This window comes from Schistocerca nitens, chromosome 2 (assembly GCF_023898315.1).
Source record: "Schistocerca nitens isolate TAMUIC-IGC-003100 chromosome 2, iqSchNite1.1, whole genome shotgun sequence".
Taxonomy (NCBI): domain Eukaryota; kingdom Metazoa; phylum Arthropoda; class Insecta; order Orthoptera; family Acrididae; genus Schistocerca; species Schistocerca nitens.
In genome coordinates, this window is record NC_064615.1 from 670,975,103 (window position 1) to 671,001,262 (window position 26,160).

At 38.7% G+C, this 26,160-nt stretch overlaps 1 protein-coding gene across 1 annotated transcript in view; it reads right to left on the reverse strand.

The window, feature by feature from the left end:
• Nucleotides 1-26,160, reverse strand: part of LOC126236784 (serine hydroxymethyltransferase) — a 55,336-nt gene that overhangs the window by 22,683 nt on the left and 6,493 nt on the right. The window contains exons 3-5 of the mRNA XM_049946365.1: nucleotides 23,870-24,045; nucleotides 20,317-20,499; nucleotides 1,511-1,723 (exon numbers count right to left, since the gene is read on the reverse strand). Of these exons, the coding sequence (XP_049802322.1) occupies nucleotides 1,511-1,723; nucleotides 20,317-20,499; nucleotides 23,870-24,045 (572 nt within the window). The remainder of the gene's footprint in view (nucleotides 1-1,510; nucleotides 1,724-20,316; nucleotides 20,500-23,869; nucleotides 24,046-26,160) is intronic.

Below are 26,160 nucleotides of genomic sequence, written 5' to 3' on the forward strand. Positions count from 1 at the left end.
TGAATCGCTATCACTCTATTCTTTGTTGCTCATTTCTTCATACAGAGCATCATCCTCCGTACCATGTAGTGCACTGGATATCGAACATTTAAATGCTTGTTGCAGAGTCTGATTTGGAACACACTTCCGTGCATCATAAATCCATTAGTACACTTGCGACAAACCTGCGTGTTCTACACGCCCTGTTGGTGTCAGTTGTCTGTCGCTTTTTGAAAACCAGTCTGTGTACATGCGTTTAAGCTTGTCCTTAAATGCTTTATTCAAACAGATGTCAAGTGGTTGCAGAATTGAAGTCATCCCGCCTGGAATTACTGCCAAATCCGTTTTGCTTTCCTCTAAATTTCGTTTTACCGCAGGTGTTGTATGGTGTGCTTACTCATCTAATACCAACAGACTGCGTAAATCAAGCATTACGCCAGGACGACTGTTCCACAAAAGCCTAATCCATTCCAGCACCACGTCCTCTGAAAACCACCCACTTTCATTTGCTCGTACAGTTACACTTTTTGGAAACACTTCCAATTTTGGTAAGGTCTTTCGCTTGAGAACTATGAATGGGGGTAATTTATGTCCATCTGCTGTGCAAGTAAGCACAACGGACATCCGCTGTTTGTCATCCCCTGATGCAAGAACACTTAATTTTTGATTTTTTGCTCTCTAGCAATTTCATATGCCTTAATTTTTAAAATTTCAGCGTTCACAGGCAGGAATTTCTGGCTGTTCCTTGACAAATTCATTTAAAATCACTTCTAGCACATGATATCAGCCACACTTTGGCCCACTAAATGTTTTCCTGCTACTTGAACATACAAATAATTTGTCTCTCTGCAGTCGCCATCGCCTCACACTGCTCTCATCAATCCCTTATCTCAGACCTGCAGCACTATTAGAACTTCGTTCTGTAAAACAAATAACTCCCATCTTGAATTTGGCACTATAATGAAAGCTTCATTATGGTTCACTAACACCAACAAGCACTTCACAAAATTCCACGAAGCAATAGGTGCTGCTACGTGAAATCTTAATGGGTCCCAGCACATCAACTTGTGCAACAATCCTAAAGCCTAGTGCATTGTTGGTATTTTTGTGTAAAGAAATTTAATTTTGTTGCTACGAATATTTGAAATGCTGCTACTTTCGAAGATTAACAATATGGAACTTCTATTTACTTCGTTGGATAATGTATGAAAATGCAGTGGTCAAAGCTCGGGGCACAGAAAAAAAGCTCTTCTTCTACCTATTTTTTTTTAAATTTATTTACTGACACAGAAATTTTGGTGCCAGTATCTATGTTTGTGCCTGCAAATCATGCCTGTGTAGTGCTACATATATTCGATAGCAGAAGTTAGTTGTGGCGGTACCTACCAACATTTTTCAGAACTTCGCGCTCTATTCTAAGCCGCAGGCGGTTATTTAGATGACAAACACTGGAAAAATAGTGCAGCTTAGATTCGAGCAAATGTACAAGTTTCTTCTTTTCCCCTTAATATTAGAAAATTTAGCATCTTACCTTTCCTGAAGAAGATTATGCCAGCTCTAGGACCCCTCAGTGTCTTGTGAGTGGTGGTTGTGACAATATCACTGAACTCAAATGGACTTGGTATAAGTCCAGCAGCAACCAACCCCGACACATGAGCCATATCAGCCATAAGGTATGCTCCATTTTCATCAGCAATTTGTCGGAAACGCTTGTAATCCAGACAGCGCGAATAACAACTAATACCTGAAATTTTTACATGATTCTTGATGTAATAAGTTCATATAGCGTAAACTAGGTTACATTAAAAGGCTTTATTTCGCATAGAAAAAGCAGGTACATACAACTCTTCTGTGGCAGTTTGTTTCTAACAAGAGAATGCTCAGACACATCACATGGAAAGCTCTTCTGATTCCTTTTTCCGTTGGCCTACTTTGCAAAAAAACACTGAGGTGACAAAAGTCATGATATAGTGATATGATGGTGGTAGCATCATGTGCACAAGGTATAAAAAGGCAGAGCATCAGCAGTGCTACCATTTATAGTAGAGTCATTCCATGTGAAATCAACACACCTATTTTACCTCACCCTCTTAGATTTTGCTTAAAGTTGGTATACTTATAGTGGGCACTGAGACTAAGAAAAATACCAAATTTCAAATTTTTATCTCAAACCATTCCTGACATATGGCTATGAAAACTTTTCAAAAACCAGCCAAAAATGTGTGAACGGACTTTTTTAAAATTGTCCTAGGAGCTGCCCTAATTTAGCTAGAGAACTGGGAAAGGTGTCATTTTGCATGCTCTTTCCAGGGATATACAACAAAATATACCTTCTAATTAATAATCTTTTTCAAAATACTAATTAATATTTTGATTTAATTTTAATTTTTTTTACAAAAAGTACATAATTGAAAATTTTCAAAATATTTCCATAACTACTTCATACTATTGTAAATCACATGGCAAAATATAAATCTGGGATGATTATGGGTTCACTGTTTTTTAAAAACGGCCCTAGTTTGATCAAATTGACCTTTAACAAACAGGAATTTCTTTAAAATATACTGAAAGGTAAGTAAAAAAAGGATTAGAAATATCAAAACATCACCTTATTAAACCAAAACTAATCAGCATATTTTATAATTAAGTTGATTGCTTATTTTAATCTCATACAACTTCACTAACAGTATATTATCCGATATAACAAAAACAAGAAATTGAGCATTTAACTACAAACTGAAATAAAGTATGAATAAGTACAAGTATTTACATAATAGTTCTGGTCCATAATGTTTGAAATGGAACTATTAAACAAATTAAATACGTAATGCTTGTTTTTGAGAAACAGGTATCTGTACATAGCTAAATTTAACACAATGGGTACTAACAATAATTTTGAAACAACTTTCTATAAAATATACGTTAACACTAACCTGAGACAAAAATTAAGTTTTGAGTTGAAAGCAATTTCCCAATAAATTGTCTTGGAACTTCACATATTACATTTTAATGAAGCTGACTGGGTTTGGTTTACATCACTTTCATTAAGAATGTATGTTCTCCCTGTCGGAGTAAATGGATTCACTTTTGTGAGAACATCCACAACTGACACCCACAGGACATCTGCATGTGCAGGAAAAGAGAATGACTTAGCTGGTCCAAATGGATGAAGAAAAGTTATTTTCACTTCATCAAGTTCTTCGTTTTTTTCTAAAATGTACACAAGCCACCAGTTTCTGCCATATACAGTGGTGACATAGCCTGATACATCTTGTAACTTCAGTTTGTCTGGTGATGTAAGTTACTTCCCTCTCCCAACTCTGCATATCACCTGAGAAGCATTTGACTATTAATTTTGATGTAGTGTTGGGAATGAAAGCATGAAATTGCTGTGTTCCTTTGATTGTCAATGCACCTTCAAGTCGGCTTTTTAAGAATATTTCTGAAGCAGCGTAGTCTTCTTCAGTGGAATATGCAAAATCAACATTTGCTATATTATCTACTGCCCACTCAAATAGATCTCGTGTGGTTTGGATCTGATTTTGGTATGGCCTTTGCAAACTTGCACGAGCTGCCAGTCTCTTTACTGAACCCCCTACGCCATCACAAGGCCCTTTTTCCCCATGTGCTGTAGCTGAAAAGTGCCACTCAGCTTTTATGTTGAAGTCTTCCTCATGAAGGCAAAGGTTCAGGAAGTTTTTCTTATTATTATACTGAGCGGCAGAACCGTCAGAATAATAGTATATATTTTTTGGACTCTTTTGAAATTTATTTGTTAGATATGAAATTAGCTTCTTTTGAAAGGTGTAAACTGCAGTTGTATTGTGCTCCAGGCAATCAGAAACAATGACAAAGCTCATATGCTCAATTTTGTCTTCCTGTTTGTAATAGATAACAAAAGGATGAATAGTAATCTGTTGTCTTGTCCAGTGGAAACTCTGAGCTTCATCCTGTAGAACTATACTATAATATTCTGAAAAATCACGTATGACAACAAATTCAGATTCCATAAGGTTTTCTCTTGTGGAGTTAAGGAATGTTCATTGTTGCTTGGCAATGAAGTCATGCCGAATCAAAGTCAACATCTTACTACAAAATAAATCTATGAATTCTTCAGAAGTTTTCTGATCAATTTCCAGATTACATCGGTCAACTGACATCATATGTCGGAACTGAACTTGTTCATTAAGTTTTCATGAAAAGAGTCTTTTAAAATTGTACTTATGACAGTTTCTCCTTCACAGTTTCCCATGTTGCAATCAACTGATGATGGGTTGCAAAGCATTTTTGCAATGCCCTGCTTATAGTTGTTTAAGCTGCTGTTTGTTACTGTATTTAGTTTGGCATTTTCTATCATTAATTTTATGTTTTGGTGAGTTGTGCACACACAGACAGTGTGTGTGCCACTCCGGCCAGCTAAAACACAATGTTTTGGTCTCAACTCAGCAAATTTAGAGAAACCTATTTTTATGTTAGGAAACTTGCCTTTAAAATGCTTGTAAGCTTCTTTAAGGTTACACAAAATAAGTCTTCTTGATATTTTTGTTTTATTTCCACTTGTTTCCGTAATTGTCACACACTCTAATACCTGGCATTGCCCTGCTAACTTCATCATTTTCATAAAATGAATGTACAGTTTTGACAGTTTCTGTTGGTAAATACTTCCCTGGTTTTGGGTTTGGACCTTCCATGAATCCTTTCTCTTTCAAAAATGTTTTGGACTGCCGAACAATGTAATTAGGAGCATTAAATTCCCTCATTATTTTCCTGACACTCCACTTTTCAGGTAAACTTGTAAGAATAATTAGTTTTTTTGCTCTACTTATAGAATTTTTAAAGTTTCTTTTAAGATTTTCGAGAACAGATTCATCAGTATCAGTATCTGACGACGTTTCAGGAGCAACAAAAAGTTTACGTGTCATTGATGAGATTTTCTTCACTTTTGATTTGGCATAATGCCTAGATGTTAGTTTTCTCTTGTCAATTGGGGACTCACCTAGTTCTTGAAGTGTTGTGTTAAATGTTTTAACAGCTACTGAAGTTGGAGTGAAGTCAGGGTCTTGGTCTCTGATGATTATCTCTGATCCAGAAGATTCTTCTTCAACACTTTCATCACTGATGGGCTCTGGTGTATATTTCAATTGGGTTACATCTTTCCTACATTTATCATAAATCTTGGCACCACATGGTATTTGAGGAAATAATTTGGGCATCCATGTTGTGACATTTCTCAGTTTTTTTTTTTTTTTTTTTTCTGTCTCTAATAAAATGATTTGACTTTTTCAATGGATTACAACACTGTACTCTTACAGCACTGCACTTTTTACTTGGTACCGTATTTATACAAAAACCACTTACAAACTGTCCTTAAATGTATAGATTTACTTGAAAATGAACTATTAAATATAATAGATACAGACTTGTCAACACAGAGGTAACAATTGATTTGCACTAAAACCACAGTGCACAATAATACTGTAGGCACACAAAGCCTTAGAACGTAACAATGCAGACTACGTCATCTCAACAATGGCTCCAGTCTGAATTATTGAACAGACATCAATCCCTATGTATACGGTGCTCTACTGACGTACTACCTTAAAGGTCAGTTTGGTCAAACTAGGGCCGTTAGTGAAAAACAAGAGTCCGGAATAATTTTTTCTTTTTTAACAATGAACCCATCATCATCCCACATTTATATTCTGCCTTGTAATTTACAACAGTATGAAGTAGTTATGGAAATATTTTGAAAATTTTCAATCATGTACTTTTTGTAAAAAAATTAAATCAATATATGAATTACCATTTTGAAAGAGGTTATTAATTAGAAGCTATGTTTTTTTGTCTATCACTGGAAAGAGCATGAAAAATGCTGCAAAGTGACACCTTTCCCAGTTCTCTAGCTCAATTAGGGCAGCTCCTACGGCAATTTTAAAAAAGTCCGTTCACACATTTTTGGTCAGTTTTTGAAAAGTTTATGACCATATTACAGGAATGGTTTGAGGTAAAAAATTGAAATTTGGTATTTTTCTTAGTTTCAGCACCCACTATAAATATACCAACTTCCAGCAAAATCTAAGAGGGTGAGGTAAAATTTTTATTTAAAGTGTGTTGATTTGACATGGAGTGACTCAGTAGGCTGATTCATGTGAATGGATTTCCAACATGATTATGGCCGCATGACGGAAATTATCAGACTTTGAACGCCAGATGGTAGTTGGAGCTAGACGCATGGAACATTCAAGTTCCGAAATCTTTGGGGCATTCTATATTCTGAGGTCTACTGTGCCAAGAGTGTGCAGAGAATACCAAATTTCAAGCATTACCTCTCACAGAGGTCAATGCAGTGGCCAACAGCCTTCATTAAACTACTGAGGGCAGTGGCGTTTGCTTAGAGTTGTCAGTGCTAGCACACTAAATGAATTGACTGCAGAAATCAATGTGGAATGTATGAGGAAGATATTCCTTAGGACAGTGTGGCAAAATGTGACATTAATGGGCTATGGCAGCAGATGCCAATATGAGCATCTTTGCTAACAGCTTGACATCATCTGCAGCACCTTGACTATATCATTTGGAACCTAGACAATTGTTAAACCATGTCCTGGTCAGGCGAGTCCGAATTTTAGTTGGTAAGAGCTGATGGAGTGTAACACAGATGCCAAGAAGCTATGGTCGTTCCACTACTTGGAGACGATTTGCAGCCTTCATGGACTTCCTGTTCCCAAATGATAATGGAATGTTTAAGGATGACAATCACCATGTCACTGTGCCACAATTGGTCTGAAGCAGATTCTGGACAATTCGAGAGAATTATTTGGCCATCCAGATTGCCCTACCTGAACCCCATCAAATATTTGCGGGACATAAGTGAGAGGGCAGTTTGTGCACAAAATTCTGCACCTGCAGCACTTTTGCAATTATGGACGGCTTTAGAGGCAGCTTGGCTCAATATTTCTGCAGGGGGCCTCCAACGACTTCTCGAGTCCAAGCTACATCGAGTTGGAGCACTACGCATGGCAAATGGATGTCCGACATATTAGGAGGCATCCTATGACTTTTGTCACCTCAGTGTATGCAAAATTTCAAGTTCCGACATGAAATGGAAAATACGCAATAATAATTATGAAGTGTGACGGAGCTGCCTCGTGTACTGCCCTGAATTCTCGCACTGTGTGTTACATTGTCTTATCACTGCTCCCAATAGTTTACATGGTAAGCACTCCTCTGCTACTCGCAAGCACAACTTACATTTTCTCCAAAATGTTATCTCCCAATTAGTAAATAGTACATGAAAATAAATACAAGAGCACCATCACATCAAAATTAACTTTGTTTCTTGCAACTGTTGCAGAAATATGATGTACAGGTACAATTCTGTGTGCTATTTATGTACAGGGCTATTACAAATGAGTGAAGCGATTTCATAAATTCACTGTAGCTCCATTCATTGACATATGGTCACGACACACTACAGATACGTAGAAAAACTCAAAGTTTTGTTTGGCTGAAGCTGCACTTCAGGTTTCTGCCGCCAGAGCGCTCGAGAGCGCAGTGAGACAAAATGGCGACAGGAGCCGAGAAAGCGAATGTAGTGCTTGAAATGCACTCACATCAGTCAGTCATAACAGTGCAACAACACTTCAGGACGAAGTTCAACAAAGATCCACCAACTGCTAACTCCATTCGGCGATGGTATGCGCAGTTTAAAGCTTCTGGATGCCTCTGTAAGGGGAAATCAACGGGTCGGACTGCAGTGAGCGAAAAACAGTTGAACGCGTGCGGGCAAGTTTCACGCGTAGTCCACGGAAGTCGACGAATAAAGCAAACAGAGAGCTAAATGTACCACAGCCGACGGTTTGGAAAATCTTACGGAAAAGGCTAAAGCAGAAGCCTTACCGTTTACAATTGCCACAAGCCCTGACACCCGATGACAAAGTGAAACGCTTTGAATTTTCGGCGCGGTTGCAACAGCTCATGGAAGAGGATGTGTTCAGTGCGAAACTTTTTTTCAGTGATGAAGCAACATTTTTTCTTAATGGTGAAGTGAACAGAGACAATGTGCGAATCTGGGCGGTAGAGAATCCTCACGCATTCGTGGAGCAAATTCGCAATTCACCAAAAGTTAAGGTGTTTTGTGCAATCTCATGGTTTAAAGTTTATGGCCCCTTTTTCTTCTGCGAAAAAAACGTTACAGGACACGTGTATCTGGACATGCTGGAAAATTGGCTCATGCCACAACTGGAGACCGACAGCGCCGACTTCATCTTTCAACAGGATGGTGCTCCACCGCACTTCCATCATGAAGTTCGGCATTTCTTAAACAGGAGATTGGAAAACCGATGGATCGGTCGTGGTGGAGATCATGATCAGCAATTCATGTCATGGCCTCCACGCTCTCCCGACTTAACCCCATGTGATTTCTTTCTGTGGGGTTATCTGAAAGATTCAGTGTTTAAACCTCCTCCACCAAGAAACGTGCCAGAACTGTGAGCTCGCATAAACGATGCTTTCGAACTCATTGATGGGGACATGCTGCGCCGAGTGTGGGAGGAACTTGATTATTGGCTTGATGTCTGCCGAATCACTACTAAAGGGGCACATATCGAACATTTGTGAATGCGTAAAAAAACTGAGTTTTTGTATGTGTGTGCAAAGCATTGTGAAAATATCTCAAATAATAAAGTTATTGTAGAGCTGTGAAATCGCTTCAATCATTTGTAATAACCCTGTATATCAGGAGCAATATCTTATAGCCCCGTGACAGACAAACTTCCATGTTTTCATAGAAAATCGAATTAGAGTTAGGAAGGAGTGCAGCTTATTATCAGAATATTTTGAGGAGTTCCACACACATTTAATGAGATTTTGAAACCTGACAGCATACCATAACTGGATTTAAACTAGTCAGCATTTCATACCCAGTGGGCCGGACTACTCCCACCACAAATACACAAATGAGAGCTGTACTGGTGTAGTTGGCTCCCACAGTCTTGTCACTCCCACTGCACAAAGCAGTGTGCCTGCTGGTTCTCAGAGAACTGTTGCAGCAGAAGACTCACGTAACATTACCGTATTGTATGGACTATAGGATGCACTTTTTTCTTTCAAAAATTGCCTTCATAATAGAGGTGTATCTTATACTCGAAATTTAATATTAAAAATCCAGTGTATGACTTAAAATTTCCACAAGTCTTAAGAATAGCTGTATATTCGATTCCCAGGGTAACCTGTCCCTATCTGGCAACACTGGATTCATTTGCAGCAACAGTGCACCGATGCAACCAACATGTGTTCCAGGAATTCACACGCTAGCTAACACTGTCTCCCTCTCACTTCGTCGTCATAAACACAGAGCACTGTGTAGCATATGATGTGTCAGTGCCATCTGCAGTGCCAGTGATCTTTAAAGTGATTTATGTTATGGAGAACAGTACAACATTTTTTGTAAGTCCATCCTTTTGACTGGAGGTCTTGAGGATCACAACCATTTACTACTGTAAGCAAATAAAATGCCTACAGCCATCCTCATGAACTATTTCTTTTGTAACTACCAGTTTAGGCACTTCTGTGTGCCGTCTTCAGACCTGTACGAATAAATGACAGCATTATCAACATATCAATTGTACAACACAAAAACAGATTAAACAAAATGAGAATCAGGGATGAGACTCTACAAATGAATTTGCAGTAAACATTTGATAGACTGAACAGATACACCCATTGTCACATACCTGAAGAATACCACAACGAATTTCCACTTACGCATTGTATTATTTATTAATAACTTCCATGAATAACTATTCCACGATTTTTACTGGCCAGTCGGGCATACATTATCTGCACAGCCCTGAAATAACCTACTGAAAGAGAAAATAACCGTAGAAGATGATAAATGTATGAAGGAGGTAACACCTCAGAAACAAGTAAAATGAAGGAACATGACCTATACATCTTTCAAAGTATGAAATGCTGAGTTGTGAAATTTTGAAAGAGACTACAACCTCAGAAACAAATAAAGTGAAGAAATTTGATCCATATGTCATGTAAAAGTATAAGACGTGAAGTTACACACAGTATACACAGCTGAGGGACATATGTATGTCGTATACATACAATTTATGTCCAAGACGTGTCAGAGGACCAAAATAAGACCTACCTCAGATCACAACATACGTAGGAAAAAAAAAAAACAACACAAGAAACTGTTCATGATTAAAAACATTCATGTGCAAATGCATTCATATATCATGTACTGCCGTGAAACAATCATAGGGACACTAAGTAGCTTGTGAGGGTGCAGTGCACTATAAAGGATGACTCAGCAATGTATATACATGAAATATCAGAAATGCTTTCTGACTAGCAAACAACTCAAAAAGTACTCTTACATATTAAGCATAAGTTAACACAAAGAAATAAAATGAGATCTAAAAAAAACATAGTTATTCATAAATGTACGGTAACCAGTACACACCTGAAGTATTTTGATGACATTAAAACCAAAAGCAATTACATTCATGCAATTAAAATTTCAAAGGAAAATAACAGCCCTATATATTGTGTAAAAGACAAGCCACATTATTAATTGACCAATGAGAAGCCCACACATCAAGCCAATAATTAAATCTTAAGTAAATTCCATATTTGAGTTTGATTTAATACTATGAACATGTCACAGCAATCTACGAGTTGACAATACAGCCACTATTACAACAACAACATTGGCAATGTCACAGTTTTGTCCAGCGGAACCAGAGTGATGGTAAATGCATACTAATGTAAACTTGAAAACGGGTGCATAACCACTAAATGTGTCAAATACAGCTAAAATAACTGACCAACATGGTTTTCATGTTAACCATTATGAATTTCCATGTAGTTTGAATACACCCTGTTGTTGGGCTTCATCCTTTTATCTAAATATTTCAGTTGCGATATTCCCTGTACATGGCTTTGTATTGATTACTGTTATTGTGAGATACTCTCACACTGCCAGTTTTAATGTCGACTGACTGAGTATTTGCTGACACATATCTTTGGATGATGTATTTTGAATGTTTCTCTTGTCAGATGGCAGTTGACGGTTGGAGTGCTGACATCAAAGTTTACAGGTACTTCTGGCATTCATTTAATGGTAATTATTTGAGTCATACCCTCTGGTATACATGTTTTTATACTTTCTGTAGATAGTCTGCATCACCAGTTATGCTGGCCACTGATGTATATACAGGGATTGTGTTAACCCCTTCAGCATTAACTGCAGTGAGTCCCTCAGAGTTCTCTGTGTTTTTGTGTGTATTTGGCATACAAGTGGGGGAGGGCTTTTTGGTACTAACATAGGCTTTCTTGACAAGTGTCTTAATTGTTTGGTCTCTGCTTGTTAACATATTAGTGCTACATCATTTGTAATTGTGGATTGTTGCATGTCTATTAGAATCTGTCTTGAGCCTATACAGTTACGATAACTCTTTATTCTCCCTTCTGCATCGCTCCTTCTGCTCAGTATCTATTACGGGTCACGTTTCCATTCTTTCATGAAAGCTTTAGCATTGACTAGGTACTTGCCTTTTACTCACTCTCATTGGTAGTTGATTGTTTCATGACACATTTGTTACTGGACTTATTTAAGCAATGGAAAATCCACAACCAAATGTAAAAATATTATGAGAAGGAAAGCAAACAAATTCGGGGTACAGCTATGGGCTCCCGCATGGCACCATCCTGCCAACCTATTCATGGGCCATATAGAGGAATCCTTCCAAAGAACCCAGAATCCTAAACCCCTCATCTGGTTCAGATTCATTGATGACATCTTTGCTATCTGGATCGAAGCTGAGGACACCCTATCCACATTACTCCGGAACCTCAATAACTTCTCCCCTGTTTCCTTCACCTGGTCCTGCTCTTCTTAGATGTTGACCTCTACCTCAAAGATGGCTACATCAGTACCTCTGTCCATATCAAACCTACTAACCACCAGCAATACCTCCTCCACTTCAACAGCTGCCACCCGTTCCATACCAAGAAGTCCCTTCCGTACAGCCTAGCCCCCCGTGGTTGTCGCATCTTCAGTGACGAGCAGTTCCTCTCTAAATATACTGAGTGTCTCACTGAGGCCTTCACTGCCTGTAATTATCCTCCCAAATCTCCCATGCCTTGTCTTTCCAGTCTCCCACCACCTCCCAAAGTCCCACCGCCTGGCCACAGAGGAGCATTCCCCTTGTAACTCAGTACCACTCAGGACTGGAGCAACTGAATTACATTCTCCGTCAGGTTTTCAATTACCTCTCATCGTGCCCTGAAATGAGAAATGTCCTGCCCACTATCCTTCCCACCCCTCCCACAATGGTATTCCGCCATCTGCGGAATCTACACAATATACTCGTCCATCTTTACACAACCCTTGCTCCCAATCCCTACCTCATGGCTCATACATTTGTAATAGACATAGATTCACGACCTGTACCATACATCCTCCCACTACCACCCACTCCAGCCCAGTCATTATCATCACCTGTCCCATCAAAGGCAGGGCTACCTCTGAAACCAGTCTTGTGATCCACAAGCTAAGTTGCAACCACTGTGCTGCATTCTATGTAGGCTTAACAACCAACAAGCTGTCTGTCCACATGAATGGCCACCGACAAACTGTGGCCAAGAAACAAGTGAACCATCCTGTTGCTGAAACACTGCCAAACATGATATCCTTCATTTCAGTGACTGCTTCACGGCCTGTGCCATATGGATCCTTTTCATCAACACTAGCTTTTGTGAACTGCGCAGGTGGAAACTTTCCCTGAAATAAATCCTATGTTCCCGTAACCCCCCTGGCCTCTACCTTTGTTAGTCACTGTCCTCACCCATCCAGCCCCTTCCCTGTTCCCATTCCAGCACTACACATCCGTCATTCCACCATCGCAGACAGTGTTTTTATTTCTCTCCTTTTCCGCACTCCCCCTCCCCACCTCTCCCCTGCCCACCGTCTAACCTGCAACAGTTCACAGTCCACCACCCCCACCATATTATCCCTCCCCCTCTCCACCCCAGCCTCCTCCTTATCCCCACCCAGTTGCCACTCCCATCATGTGCTGGTGCTGCTACTCGCAGTGTGGTTTCAGTTGCCTGAGGCCCATGGCCGTAAGCTTTAATTGTGAGAGTCTTTTTGTTTTGAGTACCTGCAACTCAGCATCTCCACTAAATGATGAGTAGCAACTTTCCTTCTCATAATGTTGTTACTGGACTTAGTTTGCGTTATCTGATCACACTTGTGGTCATACGTGAATAATATTTTGTACCGTATCTCACAGGATTTTTCAGGTACTGAAGTATGCTGATGTTTACATTGCTGTCATGTATTAGCACTAGAATTACAACTATATATCTTTAAAGGTCTCTCTTTCTTTCACATGCAATTATTTTAGTTGTATGTGACACATTTAGTGGTTATGCACCTATTTCCAAATTTACGTAAGTATGCATTTACCATCACTCTGGTTTTGCTGGACAGGACTGTGGCACTGCCAGTATTATTGTTGTAATAGTGGATGTATTGTCAACTCACAGATTGCTGTGACATGTTCATAGTATTACATCAAACTCACATACAGGATTTACTTACGATTTAATTATTGGCTTGATGTGTGGGCTCCTCACTGATCAACCGATAATTTGGTTTGCCTATTAAGATGATATGTATGGTCAGTATGGCTCTTTTGAAACTGGATTGCATGGATACAATGGTTTTTAGTTTTGATGTGGTTGAAAGACCAACATGTGTACTGGTTACAGTGTATTTACTCATAAGTATATGCAATTCAAATTTCATTGTATGTTTTGCATGTTCACTTGTGTCTAATACATATGAGTACTTTTTGAGTGGGTTGCTGGTCAGGAAGCTAGCTGACGTGAACATTGCTGTCATTGGCCTCTAGTTAGGTGCTTGGTGGTAGAACTGTGTATGTTAGCCCTAGAATTGTAACTAGATATCTTTGAATGTCTGCATCTCTTTAACATGCAATTATTTTAGTCATATGTGACACATTAGTGGTTTGGTCTTCAATTTCACATAGATTTATATTAACCTCACTTAAATTGCACTACATACGACTTGTGGTATTGGCAGTGTTTTTGTTGTAATAGTGTATGTATTGCCAACTTATAGTTTGCTGTCACATGTTCACAGTTTATGGCCATTATTTTCCTTTGAAATTTTTATCGCATGAACATAATGGCTTTTAGTTTCAATGTCATCAAAAGACTTAGGTATGTACACATTACAGTATATTTATGAATAATTATATGTTTTTTTTAGATCCCATTTTATTTATTTGTCTTAACTTATGCTTAATATGTAAGAGTACTGTTTGAGTTGTTAACTAGTCAGAGAGCTTTTCTGATATTTCATGTATATACATTGCCGAGGCATCCTTTATAGTGCACTGCATCCTCACAGGTCACTTAGTGTCCCTGTGCGTGATAGTTCCACAGCAGTACACGATATATGAATGCATCCGCACATGAATGGTTTTCATCATGAACAGTTTCTTGTGGGGTTTTTTCATATGTTCTACATATGTTGTGATCTGAGGTAGGTCTTATTTTGGTCCTCTGACATGTCTTCGACATTAATTGTATGTACACTCCTGGAAATTGAAATAAGAACACCGTGAATTCATTGTCCCAGGAAGGGGAAACTTTATTGACACGCACATAGACACAGGCAACAGAGCATGCACAATGTCGGCACTAGTACAGTGTATATCCACCTTTCGCAGCAATGCAGGCTGCTATTCTCCCATGGAGACGATCGTAGAGATGCTGGATGTAGTCCTGTGGAACGGCTTGCCATGCCATTTCCACCTGGCGCCTCAGTTGGCCCAGCGTTCGTGCTGGACGTGCAGACCGCGTGAGACGATGCTTCATCCAGTCCCAAACATGCTCAATGGGGGACAGATCCGGAGATCTTGCTGGCCAGGGTAGTTGACTTACACCTTCTAGAGCACGTTGGGTGGCACGGGATACATGCGGACGTGCATTGTCCTGTTGGAACAGCAAGTTCCCTTGCCGGTCTAGGAATGGTAGAACGATGGGTTCGATGACGGTTTGGATGTACCGTGCACTATTCAGTGTCCCCTCGACGATCACCAGTGGTGTACGGCCAGTGTAGGAGATCGCTCCCCACACCATGATGCCGGGTGTTGGCCCTGTGTGCCTCGGTCGTATGCAGTCCTGATTGTGGCGCTCACCTGCACGGCGCCAAACACGCATACGACCATCATTGGCACCAAGGCAGAAGCGACTCTCATCGCTGAAGACGACACGTCTCCATTCGTCCCTCCATTCACGCCTGTCGCGACACCACTGGAGGCGGGCTGCACGATGTTGGGGCGTGAGCGGAAGACGGCCTAACGGTGTGCGGGACCGTAGCCCAGCTTCATGGAGACGGTTGCGAATGGTCCTCGCCGATACCCCAGGAGCAACAGTGTCCCTAATTTGCTGGGAAGTGGCGGTGCGGTCCCCTACGGCACTGCGTAGGATCCTACGGTCTTGGCGTGCATCCGTGCGTCGCTGCGGTCCGGTCCCAGGTCGACGGGCACGTGCACCTTCCGCCGACCACTGGCGACAACATCGATGTACTGTGGAGACCTCACGCCCCACGTGTTGAGCAATTCGGCGGTACGTCCACCCGGCCTCCCGCATGCCCACTATACGCCCTCGCTCAAAGTCCGTCAACTGCACATACGGTTCACGTCCACGCTGTCGCGGCATGCTACCAGTGTTAAAGACTGCGATGGAGCTCCGTATGCCACGGCAAACTGGCTGACACTGACGGCGGCGGTGCACAAATGCTGCGCAGCTAGCGCCATTCGACGGCCAACACCGCGGTTCCTGGTGTGTCTGCTGTGCCGTGCGTGTGATCATTGCTTGTACTGCCCTCTCGCAGTGTCCGGAGCAAGTATGGTGGGTCTGACACACCGGTGTCAATGTGTTCTTTTTTCCATTTCCAGGAGTGTATACGACATCCATATGACTTTATTTCTTTCTGAGGTTGTAGTCTCTTTCAAAATTTCACAACTCAGCATTTCATAATTTGACAGATATGTAGGTCATGTTCTTTCACTTTACTTGTTTCCGAGGTGTTACCTTCTTCATACATTTATCATCTTCTACAGTTATTTTGTCTTTCAGTAGGTTATTTCAGGGCTGTGCAGATAATGCATGTCCGACTGGCCAATAAAAATCATGGAATAGTTATTCACAGAAGCTATTAATAAATAATACAGTTGTACAATCCATAGAATGGAAATTCATTGTGGTATACTTCAGGCATGTGACAATGGATGTACCTGTTTGTTCTATCAAATGTTTATTTGTAAAGTCTTGTCCTTGATTCTCGTTTTGTTTAATGTGTCTGTCTTGCGTGACTGATAAGTTGATAATGCTGTCGTTACTGTTTAATGCACACAGGCCTGTAGACGATGCACTGAAGTGGCGAAACTGGTAGCTACAAAATAAGTAAAATAATTTTCTTATAGTATAATATTTTTGTTATTAGCCAGTTTTGTAATGTAAAAAAAAGGGAAAGGTATTCATATGATGTGGGCTGTAAACTGCAAGTAATAGCATATGCAGAAGAACATGGAAATGGAGCAGATGAGCGTCATTTAGTCCCTCCACCAACAGAAACAAACCATTTGCGATTGGCAGGGTCGTAAAGAAAAGCTGATAAGAATGAGGAAGCCTAAATGTGCAAACAGAGGACTGAATGCAAAAATGGCAAAAACTAGAAGATGATTTACTGAAATGGATTCAAAGACACTGTCAAAATGGCATTGGAACTAATACAAAAATGATTCAAATACACGCTCGCTAAGCTAGCGCTACAGGGGAACTTAACATACTTTAAGGATGGAGTTGATGGTTCATGAAGCATCATGGGCTTAGCATGCAAACCAAAATATCTCACAAAATGCCACAAGAGTATGAAGAGGAAATATTATCTTCCCATTGCTTTATTATTCATCACTAAAAAAATAAAAAGAAGGAAAAAAATGGTATGGAACTAAGCCAAATAGCGAATATGGACAAAACTGTCCAAGACTTGATGTGGCAAATAATAGAGCTGCTGCGATGAAAGGTGTGACAACTTGATGATGACATGAGGATATGAAAAAAATGCCTACACTGTTATCCTTTCATGTTGTGCTGATGGTACTGAACATAATCTAATGATCATTTTCAAGTGCAAAACAATGCCAAAACCTTCTGAAATACTGCCAGGTGGTGGCATTCACGTACATGACAAGTGTTGGATAGACAAGGCTGATATGAAATTATGGATTAACAGTGTAGGAGAGAAGGACAGATGCTTTATTGAAGAAGAATTCTCTCCTCGAGCTAGATCAGTTTAATAGTCATTTGAAAAATTCTGTTGAAGAGAATTTGAAACAGGGAAATACAGAGCCTGCTGTTATTCCGGGAAGACATACTTCACAAATGCAACCTATTGATGTCTCAATAAATAAACCACTTAAAGTGTGTATGAGAGACGAATGGAACAAAAGGATGAAACTCAACATGAATTCATGCTGAAGGGAGGTTTAAAATGACCTACAATGAAACAAGTGTGTCAGTGGATAAAACAATCATGGTCTAGAGTGAGAGAAGACATTATTGTTAAATCTTTCAAGAAGTGCTGCATAAGTAACTTTTTTGATGGCAGTGAAGAGAACAATGATGATGAGGAGGAGGAGGAACTAAGAATTTTTTCTTTTAGTCCAGCTTTGCAGTCTAATAACAAAAATGGTAAGAACGTTACTTTTTTGAAAACTGCTTAAAAATTAAGGTGCGTCTTGTAGTCCATAAAATACAGTAAGTTTCCTACGCCTTATAATGCATGACAAAAGTAGTGGAAGGGATGGGGGGGTGGGAGTGTCAAAACACTACATCTTTATCAACCAAGGCTTTCACAATTTTCAATTCATATTTGTTATAAGTTAAATACTGACAAATTTCAACAATAAAATATCACCTTTTCTGAAGCTTACGCACTATAAACATAATACAATACAACATGTCACTGCTAAGCAAGCTATTATTGTAAGCAACAAAATAAAATTATATCAGCAACTTCAATAGCTTTCACAATATGATAATATGAGTCGAAGCTATTGAATCGATGGGAAAATTTCACCTAAAAATAACAACACATCTCCCACTCTATTTAAAGAAAAAACAAATTTTGACATTTTTAGAGTTACTATACAGGTGTGTACCAAACCTCACAGAGAGAGGAATGCTGCAGTGGCTGTATTTGTCATAACTTTCGACCTTAAATGTAAGATTCCAATTGATTTAAATCAGACTATAGTGATTATAACTTAAGGATATTGTCACAATGGTGAACTGGAAATATAATAATAATTCAGAGGTATCCATATCTTAGTCCTGAGTGTTTATCTAGAAAATAAATATTTTTGCAATTTTAATGTAACTTTCAGTGTGTACTGGCAGCTGAAATTTGGCGTGTGGCTTTTAAGTGGCATTAACCACGAGTGGTAAAAAAAGTTGTGGCAGATTCTGACGTGACAAGTCTAAACACTCCCTCTTAAGCAAATAATTGCTGGTGCTCCTAACAATTTTAAAACAACTGGAGGGGGGGGGGGGGTTCCAGAAACAGAAGATAGGGGAGGTGGACCTCGATGGCAGACAATGACGACTGGGCCAGTTTCAATAGATCCCCTGCACTTGAGGGGACAAATTGGGCCTCTTGTTGCTAGTGGTGACATAAAATAAACATAATGGGCCAGAGCCAGCTGCCCATATGACTTAAGGCCAACACCTAAAATATTTTTTGATCTCTGGAAGGAACACCAGCCACCTAATTGGGTTTTGCCTACCATCCGTGCACATTGGCACCTTTCCTTTGTGAAACATGAGACTTGTTTGTTAAGTGTATCTGATACATGCAGATGATTGTAATGTATGTGAATGTTTGGTAGAGTCACATTTGTGTTAGAGAAGATGAGAGAGTGAAATCTCCTCTCCAATAGCACCATGGGGGCCACCATGCTTAATGTCCTCATTCAATGGATGAATCAGCATTTCACATGCCCTCACTCCATGAAACAATGCAGATAGGTTTGGAATTTAATCCACGACACTGGCATAAAGTCTGCTGAACAGAAACTTCACGCCACCACCCTCTTCTCCTTTGCTGGAAAGGCACAGGCAAAACTGCCAACAGCATGGGACATGCCTGGCAGTTACCGATCCAAGTAAGGACAATGCTGGGTGTTACTTAGCAACTTACTGACAGGAACCAGGGTATTCAATGTGGCAAGCATGTTGTACAGTTTTGGAGTAAAATGCTTTATCAACAAGTATGGAGTGGGAAAACTGACTATACATGTCATGATGACTGTGTTAACAAATAATTTGATTGGCTCATCCAAATACACAAACTGGTGCACAAAACATAAGTGTCTACTCATATGAGAACTGCTAAAGCTTCTAGAGAACCTGTACCCCACTCTTCTCCCTCAGACTTACATCAAAACTTAGTCCATCAGCAATGATGAGAGAGCTATCCGCCCAACACACCTGATAGTTGTTCAACATGTCAGTTAGTCTAGTTTGGATGTAGTTTCACACATCAGCTGCAGGCTGATGCAACAGGGTTCTGAAGTGCTTCTTTACAGAAGTCATTTGCCTCACCTTGCTGTAGTCAGCACCCAGTGGGTGGGAATGAGAAGTGCTAATATAACCAAGTGTGACTCTGCCAACCTAATGCTGTTAACTGTAATAAATTACTAAATTATGTCTGCCAACCTGATGCTTTTAATGAGAATGAATTATTTAACTGTATCTACAGACCCCATGTTTCATTTTAGCACATTTACTCTGAGCAAACCAAAGACAGTGACTGCATGAGGTTCAGACAAACAATCTAGTATTACAGTGCTACTGTATCACAAAAATACTGAAGACTTTAAACATAATAGCTGATATAAGAAAAAAAAAAATCGCGAAAAACAATTACGTCTCAACAATGCCTGTGTTTTGAGCTTGTCTTAAAGCCAGAAAGACTTAAGAGCTATGAATAGCAACCCCAAAATCATAACTAAAATGAGAAATATTTATATGTTAATTTATTATGAGAAAGTCTCACATTATAAAAAACTGCAATAGCAAGTGTATTTAGTGTTGTGGTGTTTTGAAACAGACAAGCACAGTAAAATTTAGCCATGGCTTAACTTAAATCAACTGTGAAAAATAAAAGTGCCATGTATCTTTATTCCCTTCTTGGGTACAGACAAACTGTTAATTACTCACCTGCAATGATCAGTTTTGGTTTGAACAGTCTTGCTGTCTCTGCCAGCCTATCATAATCAATCAGTCCTGTTGCTGGGTCTACTTTGTATGGCATGGATTCAAAAAATATTGAAGTTCCGGATATTTTCTTGTTAGTTGTCATGTAGCCATGTGTAAGGTGGCCACCATCAGGTAAATCCAAACCTGCAACAAATGAATATGTTTTGCTTCGACTACCACACCCGTGTTCTACACAATGAAGAATTCCATATTAACCCCAGGACGCCCAAGCGTTTTTTTCTAAGTTGGATGCCTAAGGAGGGGGTTCGGCAAACCCACAGGTATTAAATGAGTTGGCTGACGAAAAATTACAACTTTCAAAATGGTTTATGTATTTTAACTAAGGCATCGGTTTATAAATATTGTTAATTGTTATAAATATTGGACTGAGTGAATAAAAAATTGATATATTACAATACAAAATATAGATTAGTTCATATACAATAGACTACTCTGAGTCCTCAACTTCAAGGCAAGAGACACACTTCACAATTTTTTCTGAATGTGTGTTACACACATGTTTATGACACTGTCCACAATACTGTTTTTGTTTACTTAGATTGTTGTACTTCTGCTTCTTTGTTTTAGCTTTTCTTACACAAACATGGCACCGACCTTTCCCTGCAGGAGGCTGACGTGCATCTGTTGTCACTCCTTTGCTTTTCTTTTGTAAAATAGTCTCCATTGATTGAACAATTTGGTTAGATAACCCTCTTGCATTGGCACTTCTTTCTTCTACCTGCAATTTCACTAGTTCCATCCAAGCTTGCAGAAGATAAAGTTTCCGTTTGGTGTGTTTCTCTTCATTCCATCTTGGATGTTGCTGGATGAATATGGTGGGTGCATTGATAGCACAAATGTCGATGAGAGAGTAAAATACAGATAGAGGCCATCTCTTTGTTCCCCTCTTGTAGGTGTACATACGCGCCATTTGATCAATGGTATCGATTCCACCTTTAGTGGAATTATAATATGCATTTATCTCGGTTTTATTCTTCCCTCCTCCAACAGTGCCTTTATCTTGGTGCATTGTTGACAACATCAGTAAGTTCTTACTTGGTTTCGTTTTTGCTGTGTAGGACACCAAAGTTACCGGAGGCCTACGTGTTGGGAACTGCACTAACTCACTGCAAGTTTACAAGATAAATAACAGCTGACTGGTATCAACAATCACTTCCTCTGAAAGTAAACAGATTATTGTGAATATCAAGAATACCAACCAACAAGAAACTAACTTGCATTGTTGTGGGGGTTTGTTGGACCCATAATAGGTTTATTTATTTTTTCTTTCAAAGCAGGAATTTTCTATAAAATATATTGACACCAACATTTCATAAAATATCCAACAAACAATAACTCAAAGGGAATATGTAGTATGAAAGTTACTTGGGCAGGGGACATAAAAAAATTGTGGGTTCAACGAACCCCCCCCCCCCCCCTTAGGTGTCCTAGGGTTAAGCAGTAAATTACACACTTGATATTAAGACAAGCTTCATAAAGTTATTATAAAAACCATTCCCAAAACGTCTCGAGTTCTGAAATATTCCACATTCTAAAACAGAGGACTGAGATGTTACGTAATGCAAATAATGCCTTATCCAGTTCCGTCCGCTACTTGGAAAACACACAATGCTTACAGTTGTTGGTTTCAAGATCATCATTTGTAACTGTTTTAACTAGCTTGACACCTCACTGCTGTCTTTGTGAAGGAAGCATGTGCATAGGTTTGTTAACAGCTTAAAACCTTTGTACCTCTCTTTCCACATTTTAGTATGTCCACCCAATTATCATGAGGTCACAAAAAATCATTTGCAGTTATGTTACACTACATCATTAAAAATTGCAACCTTCACATAGAAATAAGGAAACAAAGAAACACCATTTATTCTCTTTGGTTAGCATTCAATGCCACCATAACAATAGGGTCATTAGAGTACTACTGAAGAATGGTGCAGGCCATAGCCTTGTGAACAAAATGGTTAGATTTATATTAACTACTTTGAAAATAGCAAGAGCAAGCAAGAACATGAATGAGATTTCAGTCTACCTTCTTACAAATATTGTACCATTTCTTATCATTATGGTCCCATATCAATCAAATAATGTACTAATGCTTTGACAAGTATGGCACTGTTTCTGGCGCAAGACAAAATCTTGAGATAATTTCTCCACGCTACTGCGCTTTTCTTTCATCTGAGGCTCCTTTTTGTTCTCGAAGCACAATTTTATGCCTCAGCACATAGTAGTGCCCTGCATGGCTTTTCCATAGCCGAATTAGTGATCAGTTAGGGTTTCTTACAGCCTTCATAGCTACATTAATGGTCCAAGGTACACAAAGTCCCCACTACAGACTATCCTTTACATCTTATCATTACTAAACTCCCATGATTAAAAACAGTCTCCAAACAAAAGAAATAAATTTCTCTGTTCCTGCCTACATAAAAAATAGATAAAATAACGAATGAGGATATCCAGCAACAGTTAGGATTAGAAAGAAGCCTGCTGGAAAGCAAAGAAGCAAGTTTACAGTTAAAATTCCTACTGATGATGAGGTCATTAGAGACAGAGCACAAGCTCATATTGGGTAAGCATGAGGAAGGAAATCGACTGTGACCTTTCAAAGACACTATCAAGCTTACTGGAGACCCTTGAACTAAAGTGTTTGCCATGGTATGGCCCTATGAAGAGGATAGCTCCCCAAAGGAGCCTTTGGGATTACTTTAACCAGACTCTCCCAGGGAAGACCTAGTGAGAGCTGGGAGAAATAGATCCTCACAGACATCCTAATTCAGTGCATCACACGAAGGAGCAGCAACTGTGGAAAGACAAGAACAGTCAAAAGAGGCTTCTATACAATCACATCTGGCTTACCAGAGTGGAAAAATAATATTTTCTTGAAGACTAAAAAACTAATCTAAGCTTTTAGACTCTAGGAGGAGGTCATCCAAACCGCAGCACAACAAAAACATGATTAACCTTTATTTAGAAAGTTAAATGCAATGACCATTCCAAGAACAAAAATAAGTCACATTTCTGAGGGTAATTCCTTCCCTCATTGGCATTAGGCCAGAGCTCGATCAACTGACATGATGCTTAACCCCAGAAAAACTACATGAAAAAATATTATATTACTATTTATAAATAAAGTCTGGAAGTGAAAACTGTTAAAACATAAAAGAATTGTGAACTTAACTTACAGCAATATGTGGAAAGTAAATGTTGTTATAGTGTACAAGAATGAATTATATAATAATTTTATCTGGAAGTACCTGAAGGTAGAATGTGTGTTTAAAATATCTATAGAACCATAGAACCATTATACTGATTTACGAGTTTTTAGGTTTGCAGCCAAAATGGCATAATAAAGAAATTTATATAGTAGTCTAGACAAGTTTTTTACACCAAACATCAGTAATTATCACAGGCATGTACAGGAATTTATTTACCTTGTTAACAAAATAATAAGCCCAATTAGATGTGTAAATATCCTAAATAAAATCCTACTGGAACTCACCCATTATTCTGCCATGTGGCTCAACTATTGCAGTGTATACTGCGAAGTTGGCAGGAGAGCCCGAGTAAGGCTGGACATTAATGCCCCACTTCTCCGGGTCCAGGCGATATGCCTCCAGCGAACGCTTCTGGCAGAGCAGCTCTACCTTATCGATGAACTCATTACCACCATAGTATCTGCAGAATGGGGGATATTTAAAGACATGTCAATATAATCAACTATCTTCATAAATATATTATTCATAAAAATTATTTGCCTAACACACTAAACTCATTTTTGTGGCAATGATGATGATCAGGAATGGTAGTGAACAGTTAAAGCTCTCTTTGCTAGCAGAAAGATATCTTCAGTTACAATATTTTATTTTCTAGTTGAAATCCTATTAGTTTTGAAACTACTAATTCATTTTCAAGACTACATCAATACTTTTGAGGATTTCTGTTCTTTATTTTATGACCTAGCATTTACTGGCGCACATACCATGTCATTTATGAAAATATGCCAGCTCTGTCCCAGTTTCATAAGAAATCATGCAGGTATTAAGATAGCAATATTAATTTTACTATGTTAAGCTAAGCTTTAGTATGCAGAATTAGTTTACAGCAGTTTGGTGACAGTTACTTTTTATGCCAGCTTTTACAGCTGCTTCACTTTACTAATGAATACGTTGACTTATTTCATACTTCAGATGGTACTCTTCCATTACAAGAACTACCCAACACAACAAATGAATGATTGATTTTTTGTTGGTCCAGTTACATAGCACAGCACGAATTGTACAATTATTGATATTAAACAGGTCAAAGAAAAGTTGAAGTAATACATAGTCTTAGCAAACTGTAGCAAATTAAAATTAGGTACATATTCCTATAATTTAATTTTTAAGTTACTTTATTTGTTATATATTCAGAAATTCTTTTACAGAATAGAAACAGTGCTTTATTAGGAATGTCTTTAGTTCAGTTTTAAGTTTTGATTATGTAGCGATTTTTTATTTCCTCCAGTATCTTATTGTTTAGTATTACATCAATGTTAATTATGCTCCTCTGATACAGTGTAGCTCTGTGATATTTTTTGTGAATATTTGATATCCCTATGGCACAATAGTTGTGTACATTTTTGTTTTGTACTAGTTTGCCTGTTTTCAAGAGGTAATCTCTACTAAACAAGTTAGTTTCATAAATGAACAAGCTTGGAATATTCAGAAAACCAAGCTCTGTAAAAAGATATTTACAGAACTCCATCTTTTTAAGGTCACAAATTATTCTTAGAGCTCTCTTTTTGCATTCCAAAAACCTTTGTGCTGAGTGTCCCCAGAAAATGATCCAATATTGAATCAGTGAGTGGAACTGTGGATAAAAGGCCTGTGGTACTGTTGTTTTGCTTGTTGTAGACTAATATTCTTACACCATAGCACACAGCTGAGTGTTTCCTAGACAAGTTACTTATGTGTGTGTCCCATTAAGTCTTGATGAACCCACAAACCCAAATATTTTGTGACATTTGCATTTTCTAGGGGATAATATTTTAATCATGCTTGGACGGACATTTGGTTAGGTGGAGGAAATAAATTAAAAATGACACACAGTTTTTTCAGTATGAACTATGAGTCTGTTCTTTGTGAACCACTCAAAAAGTCTTTTCTTAGAACTTTCTGCTGTTGACTGCAAAGTTTCTGTACTAGATTCAGTAAGCAATATGCTGGTGTCATTGGCAAATAGGATAGTTTTTTGGGGAATCATCTATTCAACAGAGTCATCCACATAAATCAAGAAGAGTTGACCTAAGACTGAACCTTGCTGTACACCATTTTTTTTTATTGGTAATTCACTAGAAAGGAAGGAGTTGTTTTGTTCTTAGTGTTGAATTTGTACTGAAGTGATAGCATCTGCCTGCAGATTTTTAGGTACGAACAAATCCAGCTTTGTGCTACACCTCTTGCTCCTCATCTTTCTAATTTTTCAAGCAGAATGTTATGGTGTAGGATATCGAAAGCTTTTGACAGGTCAAGAAAAATACCTGCAGCTGATTTATGTTGATCAAGGGATTTTGAAGCTCTGTCTAAGAATTCAAAAATTGCTGTCTGTGTAGATTTAGAGTTTCTAAAATCATGTTGTTGTACAGTAAGAGGTGAATATTTATTTATGGAACTTAAAAGCCTATCATTAAAGATTTTCTACAATTTTTAGAAGAAATTTGGCTGTGACACAGTTAGGTAGTTTGATGTTTGATCATAAGAACTTTTTTTTTCAGCAGCGGTGAAACTTTTGCTATTTTAAGAACATTTGGAA